This window comes from Eublepharis macularius, chromosome 8 (assembly GCF_028583425.1).
Source record: "Eublepharis macularius isolate TG4126 chromosome 8, MPM_Emac_v1.0, whole genome shotgun sequence".
NCBI lineage: Eukaryota > Metazoa > Chordata > Lepidosauria > Squamata > Eublepharidae > Eublepharis > Eublepharis macularius.
In genome coordinates this window covers 9,408,500-9,424,416 of record NC_072797.1, presented here as the reverse complement: position 1 = coordinate 9,424,416, position 15,917 = coordinate 9,408,500, and the positions used below count along the sequence as shown (strand labels likewise).

The window sequence follows — 15,917 nt, the reverse complement described above, 5'->3', positions numbered from 1 at the left end:
GCGACGTTGTGCAAATCTTGCACAAGAAAATGCAATCTTCCGCGTTTTTTGAGCAACCTTATGGGTCGTTATGAGCAAAGTCAAGCTGTATGGAAACGGCCCTAGTCTGGTCCCAGTTGCATGGGTGTATTTCCGTTGCTGAGGCCTGCTGACATGGACAAGCTGCCTAGAAATGTGAGCCCACCACATCTAGGCTCAACCCCTGTACTTCATAGATGATAGTATCAAGCCAGGCTGGGTTGCTTGAGGTGGTCCAGGAGATAATAAACACTGATCTGAGAGAGGTTGTTGTCCCAACCACTTTGAAAGAGGCAGTCAATCTCCTCCTGAAGAAAGCATCCCTGGACCCAAATAACCTAAATAATGTAGTTCTGGTGACCACCATTTCATTCTTGGGCAAAGTGCTTGAGTGGGTGGTGGCTGTACAGCTTCAAGTATTCTTGGAAGGTGCAGATTATCTAAACCGATTTCAATCCAGATTTAGGCCTGGACTTAGTATGGAAATGCCTTGTTCACCTTGAGCATTTTTTTTTTTGGCCTGAGAGACTGGCTGTGGTATATATCTGGGATTCCCAGGCCAAACCTGGCAACTAGTAGGAGGGTTGGGGAGGGTAGAGAAATAGGGGGTGAGTGATATCAGCTATATCTCGATGTCACTTCTGAGGAAAACCCAGAAGTGACATACGGTACCTCTAGGAATTGCTGGAAACTCTATGGTAAAACCATACAATTTCTGGTGATTCTTAGAGCTACCCTTTGTCACTTCCAGGATTTCCCTGGAAGTGATATCACGATATAGCCAATGTCATTTTTAAAAAATTCTCCTGCCACTGCTCTGAGTGGACAAATGAGACTGCTGGCAAGAAGAGTCCTGCTAAGTGCACCCTTGTTGATTCTCCTGGATTTCTCAGCAGTTTTCAATGCCATCAAACATGGCCTTTGGAGAGGCTGGCTGAGCTGGGAGTCGGGGGCACCGTGTTTTGATTATTTTTTGATTGGCAGATTTCAGAAGGCAATTCTGGGAGGATGCTGCTTGGCCCCATGGCATTTATTCTATGGGTTCCTGCAGGGATCCATCTTGTTCCCTATGCTGTTTAATGTCCACATGAAACTTCTGGGAGAGATCTTCGGAGGAACTGGAGTGAGGTGGCACCCAAGTACAGATGACACCCAGTTTTATTTCCCCTTAGTAACATGGATCGAAGGAAGTCCTGAACTTCTCCAGATGCCTGGAGAAGGTCTTCACAACAAACATATGAGACAGATGAGGGTCAGTGTGACTTCCCTAAGTAAAATGTTGTCAAAAGAACCCTTACAGCTGTTGAGTCCAGATGCTGCCCAGATAGGGGGCATTCTTTAAGTCGGATGTTGAATTTGACCCAGCAGCCCTTTCACCATAGGGGTGAGAAGCAGTGGGATTTTTTTCTTCCTTACATTCAAGAGAGTATGACTTTGGGCTCAGAGTCGTAAATTTCCCAAATTCACACTGACATACGTCAAGGGCACATGTGTCTCTGATAACATTGGTAATACTGCCCATCTGTACATGTTCCAAGACAACATGGCACATTTCTCTTCATTCTTTCCGTATCACATATAATTTATTCTACGAACCCCATTAGCCTCCTCCCACCTGCTAAATTTAAAAAGGCCAAAATGTAGGGAAGATGTTCGAACATCCATTCTGAGGGAGAGTTCTGTGCAGCTCAGAAGCATGCATACCACAGTGTGAACCTAAGTGGATGATAACCAGAGTTTAATTTCACTATATAAAGAAAGCAATAAAAACTAATTGGAGTTAGACAGGTGAGAAAAGGAGAGGGTAAAAAAAGAACAGCATTGCCGCTAAATTCTACCTTAGCCAGGAATGTAGGACAGAATTCAGGGCACCAGTGAGGCACAAAGGCTTGCAAATATATAGCTGGGTGTTTCATGTAGCAGTTCAGTTGTACGTCAGATATACTAGTTTAATCTGTATCCCGTACATTCTCTAAGGACCTTTTAGTTTTATGGCTTTCCCTATTTTGTCTTTACACCCACCCTGAGAGGTAGGCTAGGTCTGGAGAGAATAAGGTTACCCTATGAACCTTCTTACCCAAGCAAGGCCACAGACTACAAATCTTTTCAGCTCTGTATCGAGGAACTCTAGCATCTATCGGCTCGGCTCATTTTTGCTTACAATCTACTTACTTTTTGCACTTTTTAAAATTTGCTAAAAGTTGGGTAAAAGAGGCTAATGTGTTCCTAGCTGAAGTGCATTGCAAAGAGGAATTCCACTGCAAGGAAAGGAAATTCAGAGCCTGTATCATAAATGAGCTTCTTCAAACTGTGATCCTTGAGGAGTGACCATGAATTCATAATGACATGCCTTAACATTTATGTTTGCCCAGACCACAGGTGCAATCATTTATTAACATGGTAATAAATGTTTAATCTTGATCATCCGTAACCTTTGAGATCATCTGGTTAACCCTCCATTCACAAAGAGACGATAAAGAAAAGAATGCTGCAATCAGGGCTCATTTTGAAGGGGAATGCGCAGGAACGTAGTTTCGGTAGTTCCCCAAAGAGGTCTCATGTCAGATGGCCCCGCCCACCCACCTCTCAGCCATTTTGGGCCCATTTCGGCATGGATTGGGCCTCTGATGGGCAGTGGATCACTCTCCCGCTCAGCAGCGGCCCGATCCTGGACGTTTTGGGCCCAATTTTGGCCCTGAATGGCAAGGATTGGGTCCAAAACAGCCAGAATAGGTGATGTCAGGGGGTGTGGCATATGCAAATCAGTTATGCTAATGACACATGTCCAGTGATAGCAAGAGGCATGGCATATGCTAATGAGTTATGCTAATGAGTTCCTCCAACTCTTTTTCTACGAAATGACCTCTGAGTATCATTAATCTAAACTCAATTTCAAATCCGAAGTGGCCCGCCAGTTTTACTGTATACAGTGTCTTGCAAGGAGTTGGTTGCACTTTTCAGGAATGAACTTTAGCCCGGAGATCAGAACAGACATTCTATATAAAATTGTCTTGCTAAAGAGACATTGGCTTGTTAGCTGACAAAACAAAGTGAAATTCAACCCCACTACTGCTTTGGTTGGTGGTAGAGAGTGCCCTCAAGTCATAGCTGACTTATGGTGACCCTGGTAGGAAATTCATGGCAAGAGACTAACAGAGGTGGTTTGCCATTACCTGCCTCTGCAACCATGGTCTTCATTGGAGGTCTCCCATCCAATCAAGGTTGACCCTGTTTATCTTCTGAGATCTGACGAGATCAGGCTCACCTGGGCTATCCAGGTCAGGGCACTACTTCTGGAGATTTGGGAGCAGTACCTGGGGAGGGTAATTTTGGTAGAGGAGATATTTTCGTGGGAATGTGATGCTTTAAATTCTGCCTGCCATAGGTACCATTTTCTCCAGGAGAACTGTCTGGAGATCAGCTGAAAATCCTGGAGAACTCCAGGACCCTCCTGGAGGTTGGCAAGCTCATTGTACTTGCAATGGCAGAAGCCACAACTGTACGATTTCTCCTTCTATAAAGCCGTTCCAGTGGATCTCTCACACTATGGACTTAGTATTAGAAGAGGAGGACTCTACACTGTCCCTTTCCTCAGGGTGCAGAGGGGGACAAACCACAGAGTTAGAAAGATAGAGGGGTCAGGGCATCCATTTACTTTTTACTGCTCTGACTAGCCTTTGATATAAAGATTTGCTGTTCCAGGACTTCCTCCTCATTACATCCTTCTCTTCCTGGCTTTGTCACAGCCACCTTCTCCTTCTCTCTTCTTTTCATCTTGCAACCATGGATGCAGGACTTGTCCTGCCATCCATGTCCCTCCTTAGATAAGATAGGTAGATAGGATCTCTCTCTCTTCCTTTCCTCTCAGAGAATGGAGTTCCTATAATAAAGAACTCTTATTTCCTTTCTAAATATAAACAAGCGTATGGTTTGTAATTTGCTCTCCTGCACGTACACCAGCCAGCATAACCAGCTCACGCCACCATAATCATGCTTTCACTGCAAATGATAAACTCTGCTAATGGTCCAACTATAAAAATCTTTAATTAGGTTTCTGGGGCCGACATACAATTTATATATCACTTAGTACTCCCATGTTCCCACATTGGGCCATCCTTCCAATCTCCTGCTTATCCATTTCCTTCCTTCCACTCCTGCAGTGTCCCTCTTGTCTTTTGGCCCAGTCTTGTTTTATCTTTGGCTGTTTCTTCGTCCAAGTCTATGCTTCTCTCGGTGTTGAGGCTAGTGTGTTGGAGTGCTTAGAGTATTGATCTGGATCACTTGGGTTCAATTCCCCACTTAGCCACTGTCTCTTAGCCTAATCTACCAAACTGGAGATAAATCAAGATGGGTAGCTGTGTTAGTCTGTCTGTAGCCGTCTCATAGGTGCCCCTGAACTCTTGCGCTTTTCTACCAAATTGGGTTGTTGTGTGGAGAACATGAAGAAAGAACCTGAGCTCCTTAGAATCAAGTTGGAATAAATTTGCTATAGCAGTAGTTCAAAGAAAACGGGCAAATGGTGCAAGGGAAGAGTCTTTAATGTTTCTATAACTCCTACGCGTTTCGCAACAGCTTCATCAGAGGGATCTTCCGAATTCCTCTTAGTATCCTCATGTACTTCCTCCCTTCTAGTAAGTTATGAACGATATGAATGATTTTATATGTATTTTAAAATTCTATGTTGTATTTATTATATCTCATATCCTATATACTGGAATTTGTGTAGGCCGGAGTAGGCATGCCACACAGCCTCCATTAATTGCTCTTTACATTTCTACATTCCTGATCTCCTGGTCAGTTGGCATGCCACACGGGAAGACTCAGGGAGTAGTTTAAATGTGTAACAATAAGTCTCTCATCATTCACAGAGCACAACATTCCCATACACTCTAAGTAATATTCTTCTATGCTCAGAAGCTCATGATGTACCTTTCTTTCCGTTATGCTTCCTAGATAAGACAAAAGTCTGATCACAGCATATTTTGCTTAGTTGGCTGAGAATGGAATGTGTAACTTGTAACTGTTGCTATAACCATATTTGGGCATCCAGGACTTCCTGAATACGAGCTAATAAAACTCTCGCCTCCATCTTTGGAGGAACAGACTTTGCATCCAGACCCTGTCTCGTGTCGTTACTACAATTTGGGACTGTTTTAACTGTTTGCTGATGTTCTTAACAGTCATTGACCGTAAACAAATAATTCTGAACCTGAATCTACCATGTATGCACTATAATAGAGTGGGTCCACTCTACTTTAGTGCATACATGGGAACGATAGAAGATCCCCCTGATATTTTTTCTTCATTTTGCCTTGGTGCGCCCCTCCCTTCTTTTCTACTAGAGAAGTAGATACCATCCCGTTTCTTCGGTTTCTGATAATGATGGCAGTTTCAACCAACGTGAGACATTGGTCATTTCTATACATTTTAACTGGCAAAATTGTGCAAAACTCACGGAATGATGGTGCCGTCACGGTGTGATTTCCCATCATGATTCCATTTCGTGGCGCATTGCCTGATATCATCATGCCACAAAACGGAGTCATGATGGAAAATTACGCCATGAAGATGCCATCGTTCCATGAGTTTTGCACAATTTTGTGTGACGGTTAAGACGTGGAAATGGGCCATTTTCTCATAACCTGGGCTAGTTCCTGGTTTCGAGGGGTCCTAGCAGAGAATTCTAACCCCCCCCATACCCGCTACTAATCTCCCCTTTTTACTATTGCGCTCATGTGCCCCCCTGTCTGTACATCCTTCTTTACCCACTCAAAAGCTCTCCCACCACCTGGGCCCTTTTCACTCTACTTACTTGGTTCCGAAACATCGCAAAATGTAGTGCAAAAAACGCAGAAGATAGCGTCTTCTCGTGAGCTACTCACACTGCCTGCATGCCCGTTCCCCAGTGGTGCTGGGTGGTGGGTGCAGCTAAGAATGCCACTGCCATGTGTTGGATAATATTGTTGCAGAGTGGAATATGCCCAGCAGATAAAGAATCACAGACATGTGTGTGTTTTAGCTTCTAGAATAAATGTTCACTACATATAAGGAAAAATAGGGCGCATTGGAGATAAAATAAAGAATAGCTAACTTAGCTCCTACATCCTTACATTCTGATGATCTAAAGGTACAGATCTAACTAACTAGAGAGCAATGACGTCCTGAGAATGGGAAATAATGTTAATTGCCCCCCAATAAAACTGGTCAGCCAATATTCAATCCTAGTTGTGTTCATTAAGCCTGGCGGGAAGAACCACTCGACATCTAACTGGTCTCATGCAAACTAGTTGTCTCTAATTTATCACAAACAATGGAACCCCTGGTTACCGGGGATGCTGCTGCTTTGTGCACACTCACATGCCCTTCCCTGGCAGTGCTAGGCAGCATATGCAGCTGGGAGCAGAGGTGGCAAAAGAGTGGAAGGTTGCGAGTGCATGAGTAGGGAATCAGCAGCCGTGGGCCCCACAAGCAGCCATGGACCACGGCAGCTGCCCCACGTCACCCTGTGTCATGTCTGTAGCCCCTACACCCATGTCATAAGTCCCAGGGGTACTAAATGCTAATACTGTGTTACTATCTGATTTCATATTGCAACTGCTAAGTACATCATTGGTTAATTTCATAAACTGTATGCAACACTTTCGTTTTCACCCTCTCACGGCCTGAGAACACAGCTGCGGGAGCTGTGGCTAATTTATCTCTTTGAAGCTCAGCAGAATGACCTTGCAAGGTCTGTAATGTCTGAAATGTTACAGTTCTCTATATCTTGTCTAACTAATGTGTAAACTCCAGAAAAGTTTCCCAGACTCCTTTCCGCCCAAACTTGTGGTTTAGAAGGGAGGAGAATGTTTGAGTATTTCGATCTCTAATTTTGACAAGTCTTTATTCCTTTCAAAGAAGCTGTACTACATGGATGCTTCTTTGGCTCTAAGTAAATTTATGGACCTGATTCTATGGAAAGATCTGATTTCTGAATAAAAGTCATTTAACCAAGGACCTGTGTCTTGCTGAAATGATCCAGTGATCTGTCTGCCATATCTTATCATCCATAACCTGACACCCTGTGCTGATGCTGGCCCAGCTTCTGATGAAGGCCAGGTCTTCCCCTCGACACACCCAGCATATAACTCTTCCTGGTCATAAATGATTTCTTCAAATCCCCCTCTCCTAAAGCGACCTCAGTTCCCCGTCTCCTCTGCCCATTCTTTCTCCTAGCCTTTCCCCATATATTCTTCTCTCACATTTATCTTTTCCATTCCATTTTCTATTCAGTACTAGGGGTGTTGAGAGGGGTGTGGCTAGTTGGGGGACAAAGTTCAGAGGGAGGTGATAGTTACTGTGGGGTCTCAAGGAGCTGGGCAAATCATGTAGTTTGGTTTGGATATGATGTTTGGCTCATTCCCATGTGACACAAGAAAAAAACTTGCTTCCTTGTCTCCTAGGGTTTTCCTCTTCCCCCCTCTTGACTATAAAAGTTACTCCTTACATCAAGTTTTTAGCGTAAACACAAGTAATCTTTCTTTTCTCTAGCAGAAGTTAGGATAACAGCAGTGTCCCTGAGATATTGGAATGTTCATGAACATTCTGTGCCATGTCACCTCAGCCAATCAGGCGCAGCGATTTCAGTACCACAATGGCAATACAATGCGAATTCTTGTAAATAAACTGGGAGGGCTTGAGAAGGTTTGCTTTCACGGAGCCTGTATGAGTTCTAACAAGGCATGAGCCTCTCCCGCAAAGTATCATTAGTGGGTCATCATTCATAAGTGTCAACAACACGATTGTGGCTTGACCCAAATATAAGTTGTGGATGCAATTAATGGCTAGTGACTTACTTCTTTTATTCGTGTCTTTCCAGCCATGACAATGCAGTTCATAAGCCATCGGTTCCCTGACTACCACGATCCCACCATTGGTAAGTTGAATCTACTTTCTTTCTTGGACTTTGTAGCCAATCACTAGATAGAAATAAGAAGGGCTCATTTCGAGGGGGAACACAGTTCCGGCAGTTCCCCAAAGAGGTCACATGTCATGTGGCCCCACCCACTTGGCCATTTTGGGCCCATTTTGGCCTGGATTGGGGCTGAAGCAGCTCGGATCGGGCCTCTGATGGGTGATGGATCACTCTCCTGCTCAGCAGCAACCTGATCCTGACCATTTTGGGCCCCTTTTTGGCCATTTTCAGCCCCTTTTTGCCATTTTGGGTCCAATTTCAGCCCTGAATGGCCAGGATTAGATCCAAAACAGCCAGGATAGGTGATGTCAAGGGGTGTGGCATATGTAAATCAGTTATATGAATGACACATTTCTGGTGATGTCATGGCATATGCTAATGTGTTATCCTAATGAGTTATGCTAATGAGTTCCTCCAGCTCTTTTTCTACAAAATGACCCCTGGAAATAAGGCAGACAATGAATTACATTTTATTGTTACCATCAGGGGCTTGTGTGTGTGTGTCTTATGGGCTGCCAAGTTGCGTCTGACTTATGGCAATCCTATGAATTAATGACCTCCATAACTACTTTATCGTTGACTGCCTTTCTCAAGTCTTGTAAACTGAAGGCACTGGCTTCCTTTATTGAGTCAATCCATCACAAGTTGAGTCTTCCTTTTTTCCTATGTGCCTATGCATGTTTAAGGGTTATACATGTGGAGCAGCACTAAGCATAAACTGCATACTCAAATAGATGAAGGATCAGCTAGCAGGGACAACCTTGATTAAACTCCACCACATGAAGTGGAAATACACATTACAAATGACCTGGGGATTCTCAAGTGCAGGGTTTTATATGTAATCCTCAGTTCATGTGCAGGTTGTTCTTGTTCTGCGTGCCGCTTTCACGGGAGCTCCCTTTGTGTGATTGCATCTGCAAGGTGTTCCATAGGGCAGAGCACTAATTCAACTCTGTTTTTGCTGCGACAACAAGTACTGTAGGCTTCTTTGACTTGCCAATTTGCATTTCTTTAAGGCGTGAGAAAGTGTCAAGATCTGCATTTCAATGAACGGGTGTGGGGAAAACTGGGATACTTTTAGCAGTTAAGGAGGAACTGATATCAAACCTAGGAATGCATTCATGTGGAACAAACTGAAGTTTGATTGTATGAGCAAGTTCATGGAAAGTTGGATGGGGGACACGTGAAATGAGATTTACTTGAGCATCTCTGGGTAATTAGTAATGTGTATTTCCACCCATGGTTATCTGTCCCTGAGATTCTTCCCTGATCAATAATGTGTTTGTCTGAAGTTTTGCATGTTTGGTGTAGTGCCAGTTTGGTGTAGTGGTTAAGAGCGCAGGACTCTAATCTAGAGAACCGAGTTTGATTCCCCACTCCTCCGCTTCAAGCCAGCTGTCATGTCTGAGCCCCAACCATGCCAATTTTGAGTCTGTTCTGCTGAACACAGTGTGTCTAGCGATAGCTCAATGTCACTTTGCTAGTGCCATAACTAATCTTTCTCAGGCTTTCACAGGTGGTTATCTGTTGAACTGTAGCAGCTTCCAGCGCTTATGACCTTGTGCTCATTCCCAGACAGTGCTGTGTCTTGCCTCCTAGTAACTCATTGTGATATCACAAATATGTTAAATGTTCTCACGCAAAGAAAGCACCAAGGTATTGTTTACAATGGGGGGGGGGGAGAAAGGAGTAACCCAGAAGGGTAAAAGAGGAGTCTCTTTCACATGATGTCATCCCTGTCAACTTCTACTCATGCTGCTGAGATGTCTGCTTTGCTTCTAAGTAGCCCTATGGACCTGCATATGGAAATGATCTGATTTCTGAATAAAATCCATTTGACTAAGTACTTGTGTCTTACTGCAAATGGGCCAGAGATCTATCTGCTGTATCCTGGGTCAGTGATCTTGGGTCAGTCACAGCTTCCAGGAGCTCTCTCAGCCCCACCCAACTCACAGGGTGATTATTGTTGTGGGGATAATAATAACATAGTTGTAAACTGCTCTGAGTGGGCATTAAGTTGTCCTGAAGGGCGCTATATAAATCGAATGTAGGTGTTGCACCATAGCTTCACACCATAAAGGCTAGGAACTTTTTAAAAGAAGGCTGAGATTCTCAAGAATCTATACCCTTTACCAAATTCTGCCCCCTTTCTGCACTCCCACCCTATCACCAATGGTGCTCTAAAGGATTATAAAGGACTTGGATCTTCCTTGATTCTCCTCTCCCATCAACGGCAGAGACAGGCATGACTTTGGTGGCACAGCAGATTGCAGCAAACACAAGAATGTCAGAAACTTGACTTCCATGAATGCTGCACCACTCAGGCTAAACAGGAGCCAAAGCTAAGCAAATTACCACCTCGGGTCTCTTAATTCCTCTCTGTTATGATTGCTGAAATCGCCTCTGCAATCGTGCTGTGTCAAAAGAGAATGCCGTTGTCCATCAGACACTTCTGCTTGATCCTGCAGAGGCCAGGCGTTGTTATAAATTCCTGGCATCACCTTTAAAAGGGAACAGTGAGTAATGACCCCGGAGGTACCCTTCTGGATGTCCACAGGGCACATCCATCACTTGGGATTAACATTGTGGAGCATTCTGTGCTGACAGATGGCTGAAAGCAAACATTTATCTGGCTATAAAGGAGATAGCTTTAGAGAAAAGAAAAAAAAGAAAGGAAAGACAGAAGTTTGGACTTTGTAGCCCTGGATTTTTCTTCCAGCTTTAACTATTTCCACATCTCCCTGTTCTCTTCCTTTCTGGATCATGAAAAACAGCGAGAGGTAAAACCAGACTGGAAAAAAGGCCTGGCCTGGCTGGGCTTTGAAATTTTGTACTGGTGGGTAGAGATTCATGATTCAGCCAAGATTATTATTGTCATATTATTATCTGCACACTTTATGTAAATAGCTTCTTCGTTGGTCTTCACTCTTTATCTCTGAGCATTGCTCGTCACTCTTCTCTTCTCTTCTCTTCTCTTCTCTTCTCTTCTCTTCTCTTCTCTTCTCTTCTCTTCTCTTCTCTTCTCTTCTCTTCTCTTCTCTTCTCTTCTCTTCTCTTCTCTCCTCTCCTCTCCTCTCCTCTCCTCTCCTCTCCTCTCCTCTCCTCTCCTCTCCTCTCCAGCTCCTTTGATCCAATAATCTTGATCAGCGGATAAGGAGTCTTTATTTCTTTAAGGAAAATATGGTGGAGAGAGCCACTTGGCCAAAACCAGCATGATCTTCGGGTCTCTATCCACTAGTCTTTTGATACAGTAGGAGGCAGTTTTGTTAAAATAGGAGCAATCCACAGTTCATGGTAACAATTGTAATGAGGGCATTCCAATATCATACGGGACAAAGAGTCGACCTTTTCCAAGTTGCATTGACAAAGTATATCCGAGCAAGGTATATAACAGTATCTCCCATATAAAACTGCTGAAGGAGCAGCATTCAGATGTGTGAGCATAAATGCTCTGCAGTAGTGAGGAACTGTTAAGAGTTTAATGTAGGTTGGGATTGTTGCATACTTCTGTGTCCAAACACACACACACAGCATTGTCCCAAGCTACTGGGTGCTACCTCAGAGCAGGGTTGCCAACTTTGGGTTTGAAATTTCCTGGAGATTGGGGGTGGAGTCTGGGGAGGCTGATGTTTGGGGAGGGAGGAACTTCAGTAGGGTATAATGCCAGAGTCCACCATCCAATGCAGCCATTTTATCCAGGGGAGCAAAACTGTATAGAGATCAGCTGTAATTCCAGGAGATCTCCAGGCCTCACCTGGAGGTTGGTAAGCCTGGGTCAGAATGACCTCTCTGGTCTCCACCTCTGGGCCCTGAGGGCTTTGCAACCGTGTCCTACCTAGTACCAAAGTGCTGCTATTTTAAGAACTGGAAACTGTATACATGAAATTTGATCATCTGATCATATTTAAGGGGTGGGGGATAACACCATGGCATAAATATCTCAGAATGAAAAAATGAAAAATTGACATATCAACTTAGAGTAATTAAAGGCAAAGCTAAAATGTCAGATTTCTATGAAACATGGCATGGCTTTATTTCATATATGAATCAAAAAGGTATTCAACATCAACATCTATCTAAGCCCTTCCTCATATTATGGGAAAGGAATTATATATAAAGTATATGAAGAAATACTTTTTTAAAAAATCCCCAGGGCCGTTAATAATTTCCTCTCTTAGTTATATCTTGTAAGATAATTTGGAAAATGTGTTGAATATTAAGCCATCAGTCAATAAATTGATTTAACACTGTCCAGTCTAGTTTATTTCATGGGGTTTTTTTTAATCTTGTTTTTCTATGTCTGTACTTTAGATGGCGGTTGTTGTTTTTTCTTTTCCCTCCATTGTTTTTTTTTTTTTTTAAAAATGTCTAAGAATGCAGTTAAAATGCTTAGGTAGAAGGTCTGAAACCTCTGTCTGAAACCTCTGAGAGCTGCTGCCAGCCAAAGTAGAATTATTGTTTAGAGGAACCCTCTTTATTCGTCTTTACCCATTTTCTCTCGGATATCCAGCAACCGATTTCTCTTCCTCCTTTGAAGAATGTGGAGTCTATCTCAATCCAATTCAATTTTGATCAAAGAGAAATTTGAAGGGGCAGGAAGGGAGGTTGTGCAAAATTTTAGAATTTCACTCTGTAGATGCTCAGAGGCAGGCAATGGAGTCTTAAAAACTTCCTGTTCCTCTTACTACAGTACCAGCATAAAAAAACTGCAAGGCCTGAAATTACAAAAGCCTCCATTAATTTCTTTTCAAAAAGAAATCAAAGAGACATCCGTCTTTAAAAGAGGGGGAAAAGAGAATTAGAGGAATCAACAGCCATATTTTTTTTATAAAGTGAATTTAGGGAAAAGAGTCCAGTAGCACCTTTAAGACTAACTAATTTTATTGTAGCATAAGCTTTCGAGAATCAAGTTCTCTTCGTCGCATCTGACGAAGAGAACTTGATTCTCGAAAGCTTATGCTACAATAAAATTAGTTAGTCTTAAAGGTGCTACTGGACTCTTTTTGATTTTGCTACTACAGACTAACACGGCTAACTCCTCTGGATTAGGGAAAAGAAATTCCCTTCCCCTTAACAACATTAGAATACATAGACCCAGGATCTGATTCTGTATCACGTACTTGACACTATGTCTCATGTTTGTATTGAACTGTAACAATAGCCAACAATTGCCCTCCATTATTGTAATGAGCAAGGAGAAAACCTTTGTTCCTGCTATCCAGAAATGATTACCGTTGTTATAGTCAGCAATATTATTAGATGGACAATTGCTCATACCCAGCAGGTAGGCATTTTCACAACATTTCCCATTAAAAATCTCCAACCAGGCCATGTTACTGAGCAGAAGCGCAGTACGGAAGAGGATGTTGGAAGAATAAAAGTCCCTGCATGGCTTGCTCAACCACATGCGAGCAACGTTTCTGAGGACCTCCCTCCAAGAAAATGAAATTATTTCCACCCTGCATTTTGTATTTAATTACACTGGAAACTGGAAACAATTTCCAAGCTCCAGCGGAAGGCATCTTCTTCTGGAACGAATGGGGTTACAAACGATCGATCGTTCACTCCGAGTAATTACCTGGCAGACTAGCTGGGCATTTCCATAGCAAGAGAGAAAAGAGAGGAGGAGGCAAACTGGAGAAGCACCAAGATACTTGACAGCCACATGAGTGATCTCAACATGAATGTGCAAGCATGGAAATTAGATGGCAAAACAGACGGCTGTTTTGGAGCAATGGTGTGACATGTGGCGGTGCCAGCCAAGGAGATGTTGGAGTCGTGGTCAGGAAGGACTGCTTTAGGCATTTTGGAATAACATATTGGTTTTGCCGTGTCGTCAAGACCTCAGGATATATCCCACTTTTGAGAAGCATGGGACTACCAGAAGAATAAAAGTTAGGATTTTCATTCATAAAATTATAGAGTTGGAGGGGACCTCCAGGGTTGAGTCCAACCCCCTGCACAATGCAGGAAATTCATAGTTACCTCCCCCTCCCCCACACGCATCCAGTGACCCTTACTCCAAGCACAGAAGATAGCAAAACTACCTCCCAAACTGGCCTGGGGAAAATTGCTTCGTGACCCAAAAGTGGTGATCAGCAAATACTCTGGGCTTGTGAGAAAGGGCCACGAGAACTAAACACTAAGAACTAACCACATTCCAATGTGATATTGCAGTTTTAAAAAAGTGCAAGCACTGAGTCATTACTGACTCATGGGGAGACATTGCATCACAACGTTTTTTTGGCAGACTTTTTGTTATGGGGTGGCTTGCCATTGCCTTCCCCAATCGTCTGCACTTTACCCCCAGGAAACTGGGTACTCATTTTACCGACCTCAGAAGGATGGAAGGCTGAGTCAACCTTGAGCTGGCTACTTGAACCTGGCTTACGCCAGGATCGAACTCAGGTTGTGAGCAGAGCTTGGGCTGCAGTACTGCGTCTTACCACTCTGTGCCACGGGGCTCTGTATTGCAGTTAGATGGATTGTATTGGGACATGGGTGATCCAGATTTGAATCCCGATTCTGCCATGGTACTGAATGTCCTTGGGGAACTTGCTCATTCTCAGACTGATCCACCTTACAGGGTTATTGTGAGGATAAAATGGTATGGAAGAGCCATGGGTCACCTTGAAGTATTTGGAGAAAGGGAGAAAGGTATTAACAAATAGGCACTGATAGATTCATCTCCAAATTGGTGAACACATGAACTAAGAAAATCTCAGTTTGTTAGAATGAGAAAAATGAAGGGGCTGGGGCAAATTACAAATACAAAACATTTTTTGTAATTAAATTTGTGTCCCGCATTCTTCCAGGTAGCCCAGGACTGCACATATGGTCCCTCCCCATTATAATCCTTGCAACAGCCCTGTAAGGTAGGTTAGGGGCTGAAGAAGAGTGACTGGCCCAAGGTATTTCACAGCTCTGCTGTTGTCACCTATGTGTTATGTCAGTCTGTGTTCTGGCTCAAATAACTCACACGGTACCTGTCTTGGGTTAGAAAATGGCCACAACGTTATTGATTACAGCTAGATGGAGCATTGGCCCAGCATCTGGGCACGGATCCCCGTTGGCATCAGAGGGCCATCCTGCCGACCGATGCATCTTCCACCAGTCCCGTGCTGGTCCAACACAGCAAGTGTCACCCCCCCCAGCACATACCAGGTGGTCTTCTCCTTCCAATCCATCGGGGTGAGCAGACCCCTGGCCCACTCACCATATTGGGATCCGGCCCAATGCCACAAACCCGCCAAACCCATAAAGTTGTGACAGTCCTCACTCCCTTCCGTTGAGCGGAGGGAAACGTGCTGCTCCTGCCGAAGTCCTGAGAGGAATGGCGCCGACCACGATGCTGACCAGACGTGAGCTGGGTGCTCCTCCCCATCCTGGCTGTAACCACCTCCACTGCATCCTTCACAGCGGTGACAACCCCGCCCGCCGGTGAGTCAGCGAGCTCCTCTTAGTGGAATGACTTCACAGGATCCAAACATATGATTATCCAGGGAGAGCTTCCTAAAAAAGAAAAGTCCCTGGTAATTGGGCACAGATAGAGAATATGTTTCCCCAAGTATTGCTATTTTGGAAGCATTAAACTTTTGTGATAAAACTGTGGGAGGATGTTATGGTGTGCCTGGTTCTTTGAGTTCCATCAACATTTTGTTATTTCTGGCTCTCTTGATAAGGCTGTTCCAACTAAGAACAGGTCTGATTCTCTCACCACCTTAACTGGAACCTTGTAAGCCAAAAGGTCACTTCATCTTCAAAAGGAAATTGCAGAACGGAGGGAGGGGGGGACAATTCAAACAAGGGAGGCTAAGAGAGAGAGAGAGAGAGAGAGAGAGAGAGAGGAGGGCATGAGAATTGTTCCTGTTGAAGAAAGATTGAAAAGACTGTTTACTTTAAGAACGGAAGAGGCAAGTGAGAGGATATGCGATCAAAAAGGAGA

The 15,917-nt window shown here is 43.8% G+C and overlaps 1 protein-coding gene across 1 annotated transcript in view; it reads left to right on the top strand.

Annotated features, from left to right (window-relative positions):
- The window catches only part of RIT2 (Ras like without CAAX 2), a 295,329-nt gene that overhangs the window by 98,909 nt on the left and 180,503 nt on the right, over positions 1-15,917 (top strand). Inside the window, exon 2 of the mRNA XM_054987141.1 lies at positions 7,877-7,933. Coding sequence (XP_054843116.1) covers positions 7,877-7,933 — 57 coding nt within the window. The remainder of the gene's footprint in view (positions 1-7,876; positions 7,934-15,917) is intronic.